Source organism: Panthera onca, chromosome B2, assembly GCF_046562875.1.
Source record: "Panthera onca isolate mPanOnc1 chromosome B2, mPanOnc1 haplotype 2, whole genome shotgun sequence".
NCBI lineage: Eukaryota > Metazoa > Chordata > Mammalia > Carnivora > Felidae > Panthera > Panthera onca.
The window spans coordinates 79,249,248-79,269,422 of NC_138343.1; the positions used below are offsets into that span (position 1 = coordinate 79,249,248).

The window sequence follows — 20,175 nt, forward strand, 5'->3', positions numbered from 1 at the left end:
TCCCTGGCAGGAACTGGTTCCCTTTGGGATTTTGGCTGGGGGATGGGCGGGGGAGATGGCGCTGGCGCCTTTGTTCCCCGCCAAGCTGAGCTCTGCCGTCCGGGGGCTCAGCAGCTCTCCCTCCCTTTGTCCTCCAGCCTTCCCGCTTTCCGAGCAGAGCTGTTAACTTATGACCTCCCAGACGCTAAGTCGCGCTTGCTGTCGGAACACAGTCTGTCCGGCCCCTCCGCTTTTGCCAGCCAGACTCGGGGGCTCTGCTTGGCCGGCGAGCCGCCCCTCCGCCCCGGCTCCCTCCCGCTCCCTCCCGCCAGTCCGTGGAGCGCGCACCGCCTCGCCGCCCTTCCTACCCTCTTCCGTGGGCCTCTAGTCTGCGCTTGACTCCGGAGACTCCCTTCTGGTAATCCTCTGGCGGTTTTCTGGGTTCTTTAGGCAGGTGTAGGTGGAATCTAAGTGATCGGCAGGACGCGCTGTGAGCCCCGCGTCCTCCTACGCCGCCATCTTCCGGAACCTCCTCTAGCATTTAGTTTTAAGGAAAACAGAAGAAGTCCTATCTGGTACTGCTACTGGATACAGGAGTAAAACAACTCCAGACTTAGTGACTTGTTATTTGTCCATGTTTCATGGAGAAGCAAATAGCAAATATCCATTATACAAAATCAAGACATATAAATACCCTATATGGGAGAAAAGTCATTCAGTCAACACAGAGTACTTAGAGTATGCGCCCAGTTATCATACTAGTTGGAGAAGATAGACTAACAAGACAGTGAGCTCAACCACAATGAGGCTTCTGAACTTGTCATTTTAGTGTAAAATTATTAGAGAATTGAAACAATTTCTTGGTTTATTCAGATTGGAAAAATTACCCAAAAATATTTTCAGATTACTATTTCTGCTCTCTTATTCACAAGTCTAATTAATTTCTTCTTGCTATTGTTGTAAACCTGTGGCTAATGAAACAATTTTTGAAAAAAAAATACCGTTATACAAAGACTTCTGAAACTTCAGCTTTAGCTTCTGTATCTGGGCAGTTCCAGAGAACTACAGTGATTTTAAAATTTAGTCAATAAGGAAACTGGGATAAAGGTGGGTTAAATTAAAATAGCCAATTAATATCAAGACCAGTTAATTGACCTGAATAAGAATACTAGAGAAATGAGCAGACCTGAAAACATGCAGTAAACTCCCTCTTTTTACAGATAAACAAAATGACAACCAGACTGGTTACAACTTGTCCAAAACACTCCCAAATCGAAGTAATGCAAAAATCTTCATACCATTAACAAAATAAAATGTATCATTTGTCCAAAAGCAAATGATGAAAGGTTGAAAAGGGTAGATTAAATTATCTCATGAGTTGAGATTATAAAACTGTTCCAAAGGAAACCAATTTTAAGTCAGTGGTTTTCTAATTACTCTAGTTTTGTGCAGGGGGATGAGTAGGAGGAGAAAGCAACTGGCAAGTGGCCTGGATAGTGGGGAAAAGACAGCTCAGAGAACCTAATAAACTTCTTCAGCATCTAACCATTTAGCTCATACTACCCGTGAAAACCTACTAAGCCAAGTATCTAGACCTATCCTTAGCATGGGCCTAAATCTCCCAGGGCACCCTGATCCTCTCTCTGGGCCCACTAAAGTATATCCACTCCTCCATCAGTCTGCACTCTCTCACCTCATACACCGTAATGTAATGTGCCGCTATGTCAAGTTCCTCCATAGAATGCAGGTGCTTTATCCATCTTTATTATTTCTAAAACTCAGCAATGAATATGACATATAGTAAGCACCCAGTTTATTAGATGAAGGAATGAGCTAATACATTCCACAACTCCAGGTTAATACCCACTTAATACCTAAGATTATTGTCATATGGTAAAAAATTCCATTAGCTTTTAGACCTAGCAGACTCACAAAGTTTCTCCTTTTCTCTGGTAGACACAAGTCTAAATAAAAGCAGTCTACTGATAGATGATCAAATTCTAGATACAAGTAATACCTGCAGCCTAGTGACTTTTATACATCAACTAAGTTAACCACTTTTTTTGCTAATTTATACTACATAATATCACTAAAATGCTTTTCTATGCTTCTAGCATTGGTATGAAGAATTGCTATGACACACAGTGCTCTCAGATGGAGGGCAGATAATTTAGTTAAAAAAGGCAACCGGAGTAATTTTGCCCTCCTGTCAAAACTAGTTTAAGAGAACAACTCAATTTCTTTATAAAACAGTGATTTAATAAATCTGGCTTTAAAACAACTCCAAGAGTCCCAATTATCTCAGGAAGCAAAGAAGCTCTCAAAAACTTCATAACAAAAATAATTTTATAATTTTATGTTACATTACTGAACATGGAAACACACACACACATACTCCTTAAAAGAGAGATGACAGAAAGCAAAGAATAGCAAAGAAAACACATACACAGATAGAGGTATCACACAACAGGGCATGGTAGACAGGGAATGGGAAAAAAAATCAATATATATTACTACATAGGCTTATTCTGCTTCATTAAAAACCATCAGAGAAACATTAACATTAAACATTTATCAGAGGTTTTAAAAAACTGTCTATTAAAGTCATTTGGGGTAAATTTCAACATCAGAATCAATTTTGAATATACATTCTTCAAGTATCTATTCTCTGCCCTTTTTTACAGTTACTCACAGCATATAATCCACTCCTTTAAAGCTCCAAGTACACCCACAATAAAAGTTCCCTCTAAATCTTCATCTGTAGTCCAAGCCAAGTGTTCGCTTGAGGTGTGGGGGCGGGGGGCAGGGTGCTGTCCTGTGCATCATAGAAGGTTTAGCAACATCCCTGGCCTCTGCTCACTGATACCAGCACCAACAACCACCCCTTTCAGTTGTGCTAATGAAAAATGTCTCCAGACACTGTCATATGTCATCTAGTGAGTGAAATGGCCCCAGTTGAGAACCACTGGTCTAGAGTATGCATTCACTCTTTTTCTTTTCTAGCAAATATCTATTGATCAACTAGAAGGTCTGTGTCAACCTCTGCTAGAGGCCAGAGAGATGAAGGTAATGTGGGTTTTCAGACAAATAAGCAATTAAAACAGATTGTGAGTTTTATGAAATATGCAGTTCAGAGCTGTAACGGCAGGAAATAGAAGATATAACATATAATCAAAACGATCGAGAAGCTTCCCAGAGGAAGTGAAATTTAAACAGAAGAGTTATAGGAGGGTGCCTGGGAGGCTCGATCGGTTAAGCGACCGACTTCAGCTCAGGTCATGATCTCACAGCTCGTGGGTTTGAGCCCCGCGTCAGGCTCTGTGCTGACAGCTCAGAGCCTGGAGCCTGCCTTGGATTCTGTGTCTCGGTCTCCCTCTCTGCCCCACCCCCACTCGTGCTCTGGCTCACTCACTCGCTCGCGCGCTCTCTCTCTCTCTCTCTCTCTAAAATAAGAGAGGCGCCTGGTGTCTCGGTTGGGTGTCCAACTTCGGCTCAGGTCATGATCTCGCTGTTTGTGGGCTCAAGCCCCGCATCGGGCTCTGTGCTCACAGCTCAGAGCCTAAAGCCTGCTTTGGATTCTGTGTCTCCCTCTCTCTGCCCCTCCCCTGCTCATGCTCTGTCTCTCTCTGTCTCTCAAAAATAAATACACGTTAAAAAAAATATTTTTTAATAAATAAACATTTAAAAAACTTTTTTTAAGCAGAGAGTTATAGGGAAAAAGAAGGAGTGTAAGCACAAACAAGAGAAAGTACAGTGAGACATTCAGAATGTATACAAAACACAGCACCTAATATTCACCCTCTGAGAACCTACTACGGTATAGGTACTAAAAATATCAATGTGAAGGAGATCAATGTGGCCTTTGCTTTCATGGTACTTATAGTCCAGTTAGGAAAATATGAATTCTTAAAATAACTAAAAATCACAGTATGGTGTGAAATGCTTTGGAATCAACAAAAGTTCTGTGGTAGCTGGGGAGAATCGCACTCACCTAGCTGGAACTGGCTTTCCCAAACAAGCAAAACACCTAATGTGACATTCAAAGGATGAATGGGAGTAATACAGGAAAGAAAAAAACAGTTTGAGGCAGAAGAAACAGCTTGTATAAATATGTGCTCATTATAGAATACTTCAGTTTGCAGCTTTTACAAAATGAACCGGTCCACCAGCAGAAAGAGCCACTAAAGTTATCACCGAAGTTCAACAAAAGGAAAATAAATTTTTTTTTCATTCTAAATGGACAGAATGCATCCTTTCAAATACTTCCTTCTAAAATTCTGAATTGTCACAAGCATAAGAGATGGGAGATGTCAAAAATAAGCCCTATCTTGTTGCTGACCCCAGTATGTCCCCAGATGCTAAAATTAGAGCATTAACAAAATATACATTTAAAGATACAGAGGAACAAATTCTGAAAAGCAAAGTGCAAAATAACATGCTACCTTATGTTATTATGTATTAACATATGTGTAATTGAAATTGAAAAGTTAAATTAAAAACTAACAATAATAGATAACAAGAAGGGAGGACATGTGAGAGGGAGGCTTTCTTCTATGTATTATTTTTTTTTTTTACTACATGTTAAAATTTCTGTATTGTCTGGTTAAAAATTAAAAATATACCACTGTAAAACACAATTTTTAAAAAATATCTGCCATTAACATTTCAACATTGAACCTAAGTTATCCATAAAAAAGAACTAACCTTAATTCATTGTGTTTAGTATGTATCATTTATATGAACACTGACTGATTTTGTACATTATATATTTACCTATTGGAATTCACTGATTCGTTCATTTTTGTTAAGTCCTTATTTATATTTATTTCCCCTTGCTCTGCTACCAATATATCATCATTAGCAGTGTCTTTTAGTTGTACAATAACGTTATTTATCTATATTCAACTGAGACTGATTACGAATTATTCACCTTTAGCTGTTTATTTTGTCAACAAAATTCAATGGAAGTGAAATATCTTATTTATTAAGAAAACTAGAAGAAAACAAAGCAAGCTAAGAATATTTTGCTGCGTTCTAAAAGTTGAAAAAGGAAAAAAATTAAAAATAAACAAGGTGTATTTTCTTTCTTGGCACTTCACTATCACAGTTCTTTGGAAATTATTATATTTTTCAGTAAAAAATAACACATTTTGAGAAAAGATAGAATGACACTTTTCCAGTCTGCCAGGAAACAGAGCCCTTCTTCAAATGAAGACCTATCAAAATATGCAAGCAAATGTCATGGCAACAGAAGCTCTCACCATGGTAACATCATCTCTGCTTCAGAGGAAAACCACTCTAATTCGTCATGTACTCCAAGACAAGGCATTAGACTAATTCCAATTTTCATTTTACAATCTATCCATAACATTCAATATACCTGGCAGTAGTAAAGGTTTAATAAAAACATTAATATTTCACAAGAAAGCAATATTAAAATCAAAGCTGACTCAATTTACATGCAAACTGATTAATGCCAGATACAAAATCAAGCTGACCCACCTTACAGAAAATCAAGATAGTGATGAAAACAAAAAAAAATTGTATCACGACCGCTTAAGAGTAAATACTCTTGACTCAATATGGGAACAATTATATGTTTAATATTCACAGTATAGCTGGTAGATAAAGAAAAGCCTTTTTTAAAAATAAAACAAAGAATTTTTATTATTTTTATTATTACTACTATTTTGCAATTCATTATATATTTGTTTTTATTTCCATGATGGATTATTAATGGCACAAAAATTCTTACTTAGAAACATGAGTCTCCAGATGACAAAAGTAAAATCAAATATGAATTTTAAAAGGTTAGAAATTAATCAGTTACTACCATGAATAAAATTTTACTATGCTACGTAAATCATTAAAATCTTGTAAGAGCCAGTTAACAAGTATTATCAACTTTGTAAATTATATTAAAAGATCTTATAGCCGTCAAGTAAAATAATTTACTACCTATAGCATATTAAAATGCCAAGTCATTTTAAAATATTTATTTTTAGATGACAAACCACAAAAAGTTAGCAATTCAAATTGTCAATAAAACCATAAAACTGAAAACCTTGTATATGAGTCTAATAAAACCTAACTGGTTTATGGTGTAGACTAATAATCAGATGATCACTTCAGTTTGATCAAAGTTTGAACCTCAACCCTTAAAAATACATAGGTTTATATTAAAATAAACAGCTAATTTTTTCTTTGAAGAAAATACCCATTTTCTCTCAAAATATTTAAATATTGTATCAAACAGCTTACATATGAAATTTTTAAAAACCATGTTCGTGAATAAAGTAATATAAGTAAGTCACCTTTACGTAAAAATCAGTTATTTTTACATCAACAGCAAAGCACATGGGGAAACGAATAAGCAGCATGTGATAAAGAAGAGAGTAAACTGCCTTCAAATCTAATTTTGGTCATTAAATTGAGAGTAAGGGGAAATCACTAGAGAGAAAGAAGATCACTCTAGATGCAACAAGAAAAAAAGACTGAAGGGAGACAAAGTGAATGTTGCAGGACCAGCCAGGATGCCACAGCAGCTGACCAGGCAAGGGTCAACAAATGGTAAGTCAGATTAGAACCGTGGTAGTGGTTATGGAGAGAAAAGGGAATAATTTATGAGATATTTAGGTGATAAAGCAGGAAGATTGGCAAGACTTGGACGTGGATTAGAGGGATGAAAGAGGGGAAGATGTCAAAGATGACATCTAGATTTCTCATTTAAGAAGCTGCATTTAAGTAAGTGGGGGTAGCAAATGCTGGGAAAGGAAAGGTGTTTACAGTTTGCATATTTGCTTGTTTCTGAAAAATTCAAAAGGCAGTATCAAGGTAGGCAATTAGATTAATATACATGGAGTGTAAACAGAAATTAAAGTCTGGCTTATAGGAAATAACTAAAGCCATGAGTGCAGATGAGATTTCTAGGGAGAGAGTAGAGAATGAGAAAAAAATGAAGGTCCAGGACACTGAGCCTTGAGAAAGTCCAAACTTCAATGATTAGTAGAAAACGAAGAACTTGAATGAGATGGAGGAGAAATAGTATGACTAGAAGAAATTAGGAACGTGTGGTGTCATAGAAGCCATGAGAGTACTTCCAAAAACAGTGCTAAAAAATAAAATGAGCTGAAAAATAATCTTGATTTTGCAATGAAGAGAGATTATCAAAAAAGCAAATGATTCAAATGATATTTACTAAGGCAAAGCCCTTTTAAAAATACAATCTTATCCAAAACTACAATACACAAAAGAACTAAGTCGGAGCTGCTGTGATGTAAACACAATGCTTACCTAGTAACCTGTCCCTCCATGTGATCCCGAGGTAGTTAACAGAAAACAACAATTTTGGAAATTAGTGTTTTGAAACCATTGGGCTAATCTTGGAAGTATCTCTTCATCTCAGATTTTCTATAATTCTATAAACGCAATTTAATCTACTTTGTTTAAATTGAGGCTTTCACAATAATTAATGGCTGCTCTGTGTTTTAGTAAATATCAGATACTGGTGTATTCCTTTATAATCACAAAAAAATACTCTAAGCTCTATTTTCCTGAACACATCATTAATTAACTTTGCTTTCCTTTTTCTTATAAAAATAATAAACTATGTGAAACACAGAACATTAAATGAAATGGTAAGGAAACTTTCCTCTAAGCTGGTGCTGGGAACTTTGCCCTCAACAGAATCACCACTTTTATGGTATCTTTATCACTATTTTTCAGTATTTTCTCAAGATTCAAATATTTTCTCTTTTTTTTTCTTTTTAGCAGGAGTAACATTTTCTACCTTTTATTCAACTTGAATTCACTCACTGTAATTAATATAATAGAGCAGAATTAACTTTTTGCTAAGTTTTAAGTAACTAGCACCAAATAAATATAGGCCAAAGAGTTTTTTCACAAGTAAAAGCACCAGAATCCTCTCATCTTTCACCATTCATTTGCTTCTGGAATATTTCTGTAGTATCAGAGAAGGGATCAGAGGTTAAAAATCAAGCTCTGTCTACCCCAACCAGGACCGCCTCTCCACTTTACACAGACTCACTCGGATTGCTAGAATGGTCACTCAATCAGTTCTTAAGTTATTTGAATTGTTGGGTCAAGGGAGCCAAGAGATGCAACACCACACTGTGAGAAGTTTTGAAGATTTTCTGATAAATGTGGTGGACTGAACAGGTGCATTTATATCCACTTTGATTTGAAACCTCACTAAAGTAGGAGTTACAGAAAAGAGTTATCAACAGAAAAGGAAATACAGGAGAGAAGACAACAGCAGAAAACAACATGTCAATACATTTTTGAAAGACAGAAAGGAGCTGGAGAAGTTAGTAAGGCACAGAGCCCAGAAAACTGAATACTCAGTGCTTGCAGAGGAGGACACCAATGAAAGCAATTCATGCTACATGCCACAGTTCCCCAGAATGGATTAAATAACGTAGGAAACAGATAACCAAGAAGGCTGCCAAGGGGGACAGAACTGAAAATAAGGAGAATTGTTGAAAATCTTTATAAGGAACATTAAAGTCTTTAGTTCCCTCCTCCACCCTGGGCAAAAGGCAGGAGATAGATACCCTTATTCTGTGGAAAAACTGAAGGACAGAAGCTCAGTCCAGAAGATTCAAGCATAACTGAAGAGGCAAACTGAAAGTTCAGCAAAGCTTACCTACTGAACCTTGGGCCCTCGCCCCCTTTATCTTCTCTTTTCCAAGAATGCTAACAGCCAAGCAAAGCAACCAAGAAAGACCCTGAAGTCTTGGTCTTTAAAGAGGCCAAAGAATTCCAGAAAAAAAGAACTATAGATTCTAAAATTTGGATAACTCCCAATAGGTTGTCAGCCAGAGCCCGCCTTGGATCCTCTGTCCCCTTCTCAGTCTGCCCCTCCCCCACTCGTGCTCACTCACACCTGTGTGCGCGCGCTCTCGCTCTCTCTCTCTCTCTGAAACAAACATTAAAAATTTTTTAATAAAAGGTGAAAGATTTACACATATGATTTCACTCATGGAATTTAAGAAACAAAGCAGATGAACACAGGAGAAGGGAAGGAAAAACAAAATAAAAACAGAGACGGAGGCAAACCATAAGACTCTTAAATACAGAGAACAAACTGAGGGTTGCTGGAGGGGTGGTGGGTGTGGGGATGGGCTAAATGGGTGATGGGCATTAAGGAGGGTACTTGTTGGGATGAGCACTATGTTATTTTAAGTGATGAATCACTAAATTCTACTCCTGAAACCAATACTACACTATATGTAGTAGTAAATTCAACTAACTTGAATTTAAATTTTAAAAAATTTTTATTTAGATTTAAATTTACATATATTTTAACATGATAAAAAATACCATATTATATATATTACTATGACTATATACCACATTAATTTGCCATAAGTGCCCATCACTTACCCTGCCTGCACTTAATTATTAAAGCTGAGTTCATGAAAGTTTTTAGATTTCCCCAGAAGAGAAATGTAAAAATGTTGGCAAATTTTACATTAAAAATTAGTACTTAGTCTGATTAAGGTTCATAAATTCTCATTCAGAACTTGCTTTAAATAGCCCAATGAAGGTAATTTACAAATCATACAAGGGCAGAATAAAAATTTATATTACGTATTAGCGTCCACAGCTATTAGATGGAAATACTGTATCAAGCTAGATAACTGTGGAAGGTTGAAAAATGGCCCCAAAGATAATTGGGAAAGTTTATCCAAGTTTTTTTAATGTTTATGCATTTATTTTTGAGAGAGAGAGAGAGAGAGAGAGAAAGCAGGGGAGGGACAGAGAGAGAGGGGAAACGAAGAGTCCAAAGTAGGCTCCAAGCTCCGAGTCGTCAGCGCAGAGCCCAATGCAGGGCTCGAACCCACAAACCGCGAGATCATGACCTGGGCCCAAGTCAGACACTTACCTGACTGAGCCTCCCAACCACCCTGATCCAAATGGTATCTATACCAGAAATAGAAAATGGTATTGCTTACCCCTAATAAGTAGTCCTAAAATTAGCTATGATGAATATGAATCAGGGATACTAAGTTATCCCTGACAATATATTGCCTTTAAATAGTGGAAAACCAGACCCACACTTATTTGATTGAAAAGGGAAAGATTAGCAAGCCTTAGATATTAAAAACTAGAAATAAATAGACTTTATAAACAGAGAGTAAATAAAAACTGGAATGGGACTGAATTTCTCATTGTGTGATGCAATGTCATTTAATACTCCATCTCTGGACGATTTAAAATCACATCTACCACCACTGGAAACTACAACTGTGTGTAATCAATTCTGCTCTTACCTCTTTACACAGAAAACTTAGAGCTGCTGAAAAGGAAAATTAAGGTCTTTCCTTTGGATATGCAATAGCAATCACAAAAGGCCATTTTACTTGGTAAAGACAAGGAACTTGATGACAATACATAAGCACAGTGGTTTCAATACCGAAGAATTAGGCAAAAGAAAAAATGTAAGTATTCTTTCTTTGAAAGCAATGAAAAGAAATCATAAGAGTCATGAATTATTAGAAAAATAGATCTTAAACTCTGCTTCCTTTAGCAGAATATCATGAATACAGTGCTTGATAAGGTCATTCAAGTTCACCTACTTAATAGAAACTTATGCCTTCATTTTTTGAAAGATGTAGAAAAGTCAAAAGTCTCTGTGTAGAAACCAAGTACATTCTTACCCGTGGCTTTGGTAAATCAAAAGTTTAAAAATGGAATATGTAGGACCCCACCTGTGGTGGTGGCCCAAACTACAAACACAGTATGTAAGAATAGAAAAATCAGATTGAAATTGCAAAGTAAAATCATAAAAAAATAATAAATGCTACAAAGTTGGATACAATGAAATTTTGGATATGAGCAAGAAAATAGCTCTCCTGGATACATTTATGCTAAATTGGAGCCTATTCTGGATGGCAGAGTTAATACATTTTATACTCAGAATATCCTTTTGAAGATTTAACACAAATACAATAGAAATGAAAAAAAAAAACAGAATTGGCAGACATGTCAGTAAGTACCACATCCTTCTTATAGCCACATGACAATCTATCAATTAACAGTAAAGTCTCACTAAAGGGCACACTATACACATTGTGAAAGGTATGCATTTGTGGTAAAAATTAAGACATAATTGACAAAGTATTGTACTTTTGAGAAATAAAACTAGATTGAAAATGATCATGAGAAAATACAATTACAAATGAAACACAGACTAAAATCATTAAACTTTCATGGAAAATGAAAAGGATTAACCAAAGACTAGTACAGTATACTGCTATATTATCACGTAAACTTTTATCAAAATAAGTAGTTGTGAAATATTTTTTATAACAAAATATTGTTATAAGTCTTTTGTAGATATATACTAACCTAAGGATCTGTTAGGCTAAATTAATAAGAAACTGATAACGTCCACTGATGAACAAAATGTGATCCTTGCAAAGCCATTCCATCTACTACGTATAATTTACCATGCAAAAGTGAGAATTCTATTGAAATGATGACAGGAAAAAAAAACAATAGAAATAAAGTCATATAATGGTGACAATGATAAACTTCACAAAAACTCTATCTATTGCAACAGTCTAAATTTCCATTTAAGAGATGTATTGTTTTTAGGAAAATAAAATAAGAGTTTATTCTCTCTCTTATTAAGAATTCTTTACCCAAAACATTTTCCCAGATGTTGGCAGGAAGAAGGAATTCTTAAGTGTTGATTTATATTGACATACATTGATCATCATATGATCATTTCAGAATTTCAGAGCTAAGTTATTAATTATAGCCTGTACACTTTACAGATGAAGAACTGGAGAACCAAAGAGATATTAAGTGGCTTATCTTAATCAGAGACCAATTCTAACCCACTGCGAAGTCTCTGAGAAGAATATTCAAGTAGCAAATCTAACATTGTTTCATGAAGAATAAATAGGTGTTTGCATTTGGGGCTCTGTAAGGAAACAAGTGAGACTTTAAGTTACTGAAAACTTTCATAAAAGAAAAAAAAGACACAGCATAAAATAGATTATACATATGCATGTATAACAAGAAAAATAAAATAGGTATAAATTTTTAAATAGTCTGCCTATATTTCTTTTTGGTCTGATTGCTGAGACTAGGACTTCCAGTCTCTGCCCTGTTCCTGACCACAGAGGAAAAGCTCTCAGGTTTTCCCCACTGAGGATGTTATTTGCTGTGAGCTTTTCATATGGCCTTTATTATTTTGAGGAATGTTCTCTCTGTCCCAACTTTGTTGAGGGCCTATATCGTGAATGATGTTGTATTTTGTCAAATGCTTTTTCTGAATCTGTTTAGAGGATCACATGGTTCTTATCCTTTCTTTTATTGACGTGGCATATCACATTGATTTACAACTGCACCAAAACCCATAAGATAGGAATAAACCCAGCCAAAGAGGTAGAAGATCTGTACTCTGAAAACTATACAACACTTATAAAAGAAACTGAAGAAGACATACACAAAAAATGGAAAAACATTTCTATGCTCAAGGGTTGGAAGAACAAATACTGTTAAAATGCCTATACCCAAAGCAATCTACACATTTTTTAAAATGTTGTTTTTAAGAGAGAGAGAGAGCACACAAGTGGGGCAAGGGCAGAAAGGTGGGGGAGGGCAGAGGATCCAAAGCAGGCTCAGTGCTGAAAGCAGCAAGCCTGATGCGGGGCTCGAACCCATGTCCTGCGAGATCACAACCTGAGCCAAAGTCAGATGCTCAACCAGCTGAGTCACCCAGGTGCCCCAGCAAGCTACACATTTAATTCAATCCCTATCAAAATAGCACCAACACTATTTACAGAGGTAGAACAAACGATCCAAAAATTTGTATGGAACTACAAAAGACCCCAAATAACCAAAGCATTCTTGAAAAAGAAAAGTAAAGCTAGAGGTATCACAACTCCAGACTGCAAGTCATATTACTAAACTATAGGGATTAAGACAGTATGGTACTGCCATAAAAACAGACACATAGATCAGTGGAACAAACTAGAAAACCCAGAAATGGACACACAACTATATGGTCAACTAATCTTCGACAAAGCAGGAAAGGAATATCTAATGGAAAAAAGACAGTCTCTTCAGGGGCACCTGGGTGGCTCAGTCCGTTAAGCGTCTAACTCTGATTTTGGCTCAGGTCATGATCTCACACTTTGTGAGATTGAGCCCCAGTCAGGTTCCACTCTGACAGCACGGAGCCTGCTTGGGATTCTCTCTCTCTCCCTCTCTCACTCTCTCTCTTTCTCAAAATAAATAAATAAAACTTAACAAAAAGTTCTTTTAAAGAATTTAAGGAAAGAAGTAGTGATAATCATAACAAATGAAAATACAAGGCAATTCCTAACTCTAGGCAAAAAAAGTTTCCTATGAAAATAAAATATTATACAACTTGACTCAGATGTGAACAATATTTATGTTACAACAGAAATACAAATACTGAATATTCATTTGACCCAAAATGTGATATAATTATAATGGGATGACAGAAGGAGAAGGGGTGATGTTGGAGGAGTGAAAGAGCTCAATCCTGTTCTTCAACAGCAGAGAGTAGGCAGATCATGTATAAAACAGAAAACCAAGGAAGAGCAGCATAAACAGATTTTGTAGAAGTAGGGAGGGAAAAGAAAAAAAACACAGCTAAAACAACAGAAAATAATCCCCTCCAAGGAGTGGTACTTTGAGTGTGGGGAAAGTAGAAGAGACAGCACTATTTTTCAGTACAAGCCAAGATATTTTACTTTTAAAACCATGGCATGTATTATTATGTGTTACTTGAAACTTATAATATTTTTCCACAATATTACCTCCTATATTTTGAATGTACAAAAAAAAAAAAAAAAAAAAAAAGGAAAAAACTGTAAGTAATAAGGAGGCATAAATCCTCAAAAAACTATTACACCCAGATCTAAATTACATATATCTTGATTGAGCAGCATTTATGCCAGAATGTAAGGACAGGTCAACATGAGAAAATCACTGTAACTTACTACATTAATGTTATTAAAAGGAAAACAACATGGCAATCTCAATCAAGAGATACCGAGAAAGCATTTGTTAACTCCCAAAATCTATTTATGATTGGGGGAAAAAAAAAAAAAACTTTGTATGAACAGGAACAAAAATTTCTTGGCATGATAAAAGTTATCTAACTGAAATCTACCAAAAACATACTTAAGAGAGAAAATTTAGCCACATTCCCTTTGAAGTTGAGAATAAGGTATGAATGTCTCCCCCTCCTCCACCCAATAAAGTGTATGTTTCAGCCAGTACTAGAGGTCTTGGCCAATTGGTAAAATTAGACAATTATTAGAACTAAGACTATTCAGCAAGATTCTTGAATCAACAAAATAAATCAATCAATGTGGCAGTACATCAGAAGTACCAACAAAGACACCATTTATTGTGAAAATGGAAAATAAATATATAGAAATTAGACAACAGTTAAAAACTCAAACTCAATTAGAGAACAGAAAAAGACCCAAAAACAGCTAAACCTTATTCATTGAGATGATTTAACACTGTAAAAACATCAATTTTCTCCAAACTAAATTCAAAGCAATTCCAACTGAACTCCTAATTCCAACTGAACAAAAATTTCTGGGTAACCAGAGAAACTATTTCTGAAATTTATATGTTAAACCAAATGTCCTCACATATTTAAGAAAATCCTGGCAAAGAGAGACTTGCCTTACCAGATATCAATTACAAAGTCATTGTAATGACAAGTGTGGTTACTAGGATGGAAACAGACTAATACATTGGCTGACTTTCCTAGACATCCCAGAGACTGACTTCCGTGTCAAATAATTTCTCTTACATTTATCAAAATCTCACATACACGTGAGTATGAACCAATTAGTTTAACACAGTAAAATTTATTGTAATTACTATTATCTTTAGACTTTATTTCAATCTAGGGAGTTTAAGCCTGGAAAATACTAGAACTCAAAGATCTAGTAACTTCCATCTTCCTAAGATAGCATTTTCTACAATTTCTATCCCCAGCCTCTAACTCTCCTTCATCACCTCTTCCCTCAACCACAGAAGAGTTTCCCTCCACCTGTTTGGCAAAGGGGACTGGAAGGAAGACAGAAGACAATCACATATCTACATTATATTTAGGCCTACATATTAAAGTTCTAGTATTTATGTAACTTATATATAATATAGTGTTTAATACACAGTTTTCAAAAATATTAGTTTCTTTCCCTTTTCCACAGGCATCCAGGTTGAGGTCTCTCAATACAACTTCTCAGCTACACCCATGCCCTAATTTCTAAGGATAGTGTTACTGACGGACCAATGGAGCTTATGAGACAAACTGCAGCACGTGATGAGGTATAGCACATGAAATACAACTCTATCAAACATGAACGTGAGTTAGAGTCACATGGAGAGCTTATTAAAGCACAAATTGCTAGGCTCCATCCCAGCGTTTCTGATCAGTAGGTCCAAGGTGAGCTGCTTTTATAACAACTTTCTGGGTCAGGCTAATATTCCTTGTCCACGGGCTACATTTTGAGAAAGAGTGCCCTAGAGAGAGCACAAGTTGTCACAGGAGGGTAATTTTGCTCTCTGGGGGAAAGTAGGCAGTGATTGCATATATTTTTGGTTGTCACAAACTGAAGAGATGGATTAGGGGAAGAAGTAATCCTGGCACTAGTAAATACAGACCAAGGATCCTGCTAAACACCCTACAACACACAGGACAGTCCTCCACAGAAAAGAATTATCTGGCAAAAAAAGGTCACTGGTGCTAAAGTTGAGAAACCATACTATAGAGTAAAATGTAGCTTATTCCAAAATATGACTTGATCATTCAGTCAAAGTTCTTCAGTGAGTTTCAGAAATTTGACATATAATATTCAAAGAATTGTATTTTAAGTATTAAAAATTATTTGAATTTTACTCATCCATCCATGACAAATTTAGAAATATTAATATTTAAAGGTAGATTGGGCTACAGAAAGAAATAAGCGTTTATGTAATATTACTGGTAGATTTCTAGTACAGAAATAATTAACATTCATTTTGCAAGAAGTAACTTCCTTGAAAAATAAGGATCAGTAATATTTACTTCTTAAGCTGAGTGAAGAGCTAACAATTGTTCATTTGACCATTACATATATTTAGTAGAAATATTTTATAATAACTTGTTTTAAGGAAAAGCAGTTATCAATCCTAAGTAAATATACCTCAGGAAAATGTACTTTATATATACAAGCAGGTATAGACACATATTTACATACATAATACATACTACAAGTGCTCCACGCACATGCACACGCACAAACACACACACATTGCTATACACACACAAATGAACTTACTCCAATAGGCTGAAAGATAAGTCCATCCATTTCATGGCTGACTTCTTTGGCAAAATTTCCTTCAAGTAGCTATAAAATAAATACACATATTTTTAAAAATAATCACTTAAAGAGTATTTTAATTTTTTATAAGCTTTATAAAAACAATATATAAGCTTTAAGAACTGAAATACAAGGAAAGGGCTCAGTCGATTAAACATGTGACTCTTGATTTTGGCTCAGGTCATGATCTCACAGTCATGAGATTGAGTCCCACATTGGATTCCATGCTGAGTGTGGAGCCTGCTTGGGATTCTCTCTCTCCTCTCTCTCTCTTACCCTCCCTAACTCATTCCCTCCCCCAACCTCTCTAAATAAACAAACAAACAAACAAACTTAAAAGAAAAAAAAATGAACTGAAATACAAAAAGGGGGAGATAGGTGATCCAGAGAGATCTAAGTTAGTTAACATTTGCAAGATATTCTTAATGTACGAAGATTTTTTCATGTCAGGCTAAATATCTTAAACGGTCAAAATAACAGAGAAAATATTTTTAAAAATATATATTTGAGCCAGCACAAAAGGAAGGAAGACAGAAGCCAAAAGCAAAGTGAAATCAAAAATTGAGAAGTAATAAATACAGGGAATAAAGTATAAAACATACACAAAAGAAGGAAACAGCAGAGAAGCTTGTGAGGGGATAGATAGAGGCTGGGTGGGGCAGGAGACACATCCCCTGAGAAATCTGTAACCATTAGTGAGCTCAGACATGGGATTGCAGTCCAAAAATATAGTATTTGTGTCTTCCTCACATGCATAAGCAGAGGATTTTTAATTTTTTTTCTTTTTTGTCCTTTTTGTTGTCTTTTTTAATATATTTTTTCAAGAAGAGAAATGCATTACAAGGGATACACAGTATAAAATACAAATGACAGTTTTTTCAGTGTCCTTATCTACTAAAGAGTAGGTATAGGCCCAAAGCTATCCAATAATTTCTGAGCATGTAGTTTTAAATGCTTCTGTTTACCTTTTAAATGCTTTTTATTATTATTTATTATTAAATGCTTCTGTTTTCTGTTTAAATGCTTCTTTTTACTTTTTAAATGCTTTTTATTACATTGAAGAAAAGAAGATGTGACTGATGGAAGCCCAAAACATTGATTTCTGTATTTCAGAGAACAGATGCACTTTCACAGAGCCATAGTCTGACGAACTTAGAGTGCAGTCAGGATAGGTCTGGAATTCAAATACACTGTATCCAAAATTTTAGATATGCTGTGGGTGATACATCTCTTTAACCACAATCATATCCTCTGGAAACCACTACATCTACAGGGAAATTTGTATTCCAAAAGCAACAACCAAAATTTCAAGCTTATTTCACATGCAACAAAATCTGAGTCTCTTCCCCAAGTGTGGCTTCATCTTCTCTGCCATTTCATTCTTCAGAATCTGTAACTTCTCTAAACTGAGGGCAGTTCAGCCAAGAAAAATAAGAGTAATCCTAGTATCTAACTAGTTTAAGACCAATTTGGCTTCCAACATCTAAATTCATTTAAAACTATAATGCTCCTTAGTCAAATTCATAGGGACAGAAATTAGGGAGCTGGGGGGGAGGATAAGGAGTTAGCGTTTAACAGGTACAAAGTTCCATGCAGAAAGATGAAAAAAATCTGAAGATGGATAATGGTGATGGCTGTACAACAATGTGAATGTCCTTAGTGCTGCTGAACCATTGTTTAATGACAGTTAAAAAGGTAAATTTTATGTATATCTTAAGACAATTTTTCTTTAAAAAAAACTGTAATGCTCTTGAAATTTTCTTTATTTCTTTTGTTTCTTCTCTTCCTCTTATCACAACACAGAATTCTTAAGTGGGGAGCTGGCAAATTGGGAATCTTAGAGCCACATTATCAAGGGTCTGGCCAAATGGGCAGAAATTTCAGGATAGTTCTGGCATTCATACATTTGTCTCCAATGCACTCATAGGTTTAAATGACCTAGCCAACTGAGGAAGAAATCTGCCAAAGTAAAAATTCCATGTGGATTAAAAATACCTATTTCTTATAAATTCCTTTTAAGAGAAAAAAAAATAAACTCTAAGCATCAAAGAGTCAAAATAGCTTACATTCTTGCTGGGAATTTGGAAAGCAATGTTAAAGCCTTTATTTCATGTATGTGATATATTTACCCTAGAGGAAAAATTTTTTGGAACTTGTACTAATATTGAGAAGTATATATATTAATACCTTCATGTTCTACTTCATCTTTTTTTAAAAATCCATGAGCTATGATGGATAAAATTTCAAGCAAGGGAGAAAAGTATAACCTTAATATTTCCTGCACTCAATTATGTAAGAAAAGGTAACCTCCTACATTCATAGACATTCATAGCCCAAATTCTGCCGAGGAATAACACAATGAAAACCAAATGCCACAATCACGTTTTTAAAAAAAAGAAAAAAAAATTCTTGGCTTTTTTTTTTTTAAATTTTAAGTTAAGGAGGGTCTCAAACTCATGACCATGATATCAAGAGTCCATGCTCTACCAACTAAGCCAGCCAGGTACCTCTAAAAAACATTTTTTTAAGTTTTATTTGAGAGAGAAAGAATGAGCAGGGGAGGGGCAGAGAGAGAGGAAGAGAGAAAGAATCCCAGGCAGGATCTGCACTGTCAGTGCATAGCCTGACACGGGGCTTAAACTCACGAACCATGAGATCACGACCTGAACCAAAACCAAGAGTCAGACACTCAACCAACTGAGCCACTCAGGAATGTGGGGTCTTTGGAGCATCAAAGATACCTATATAGCAACACAAACCCACCTGAAATAGAGAACAGATTGATTCAACCACTAACCACCCCCCTTCAAATGAGACCTAGTAAAAAAAAAAAATATATATATATATATATATGTATCTCAACCAATATATATATATATATATATATATATATATATATATCAACCAATAAAAAATATATCACACATACACAAAGCAAGAAAAAAAAATGATCTACATTCAGTAGACAAGACAGCCAACAGAATAAGACTCAGAGATGTCTCATGTTTTAGAATTATCAAAGACTTTAAAGTAACCTTAATAGCCGAAATGTCCATTGACAGATGAATGGATAAAGAAGATGTGTGTGTGTGTGTGTGTGTGTGTGTGTGTGTGTGTGTGTGTGTGTGTGTGTATATATATGTATACATATATATATGTGTATGTATATGTATACACACACACACACAATGGAGTATTTATTACTCAGCAATCAAAAAGAATGAAATCTTGCCATTTACAACTACATGGATGAAATTAGTCAGAGAAAGACAAATATCATATGACTTCACTCATATGATGACTTTAAGATACAAAACAGATGAATTAAGGGAAGGGAAGTAAAAATAATATAAAAACAAGGAGGGGGACAAAACATAACAGACTGTTAAATATGGAGAACAAACAAAGGGTTGATGGAGGGGTTGTGGGAGGGGGGATGGGCTAAATGGGTAAGGGGCATTAAGCAATATACTTCTGAAATCATTGTTGCACTATATGCTAACTAACTTGGATGTAAATTTTAAAAATAAATACATAATTAAAAAATAAAATTAATAAACAAAATAACCTTAATATTTTTTTAATTTGTATTTATTTTTGACACACACACACACACACACACACACACACACACACACACACACACACAGAGTGTGAGTGGGGGAGGGGCAGAGAGAGAGGGAGACACAGAGTCCGAAGCAGGCTCCAGGCTCCAACCTGTCAGCACAGAGCCCGACACGGGACTCAAACCCACAAGCCGTGAGATCATGACCTGAGCGAACTCAGACCCTTAACTGGCTGAGCC

General features: G+C 35.6%; 1 protein-coding gene across 1 annotated transcript in view; it reads right to left on the reverse strand.

Annotated features, from left to right (window-relative positions):
- The window catches only part of RNGTT (RNA guanylyltransferase and 5'-phosphatase), a 312,089-nt gene that overhangs the window by 146,000 nt on the left and 145,914 nt on the right, over positions 1–20,175 (reverse strand). Inside the window, exon 12 of the mRNA XM_060616151.3 lies at positions 16,329–16,397. Within this exon, the coding sequence (XP_060472134.1) occupies positions 16,329–16,397 (69 nt within the window). The remainder of the gene's footprint in view (positions 1–16,328; positions 16,398–20,175) is intronic.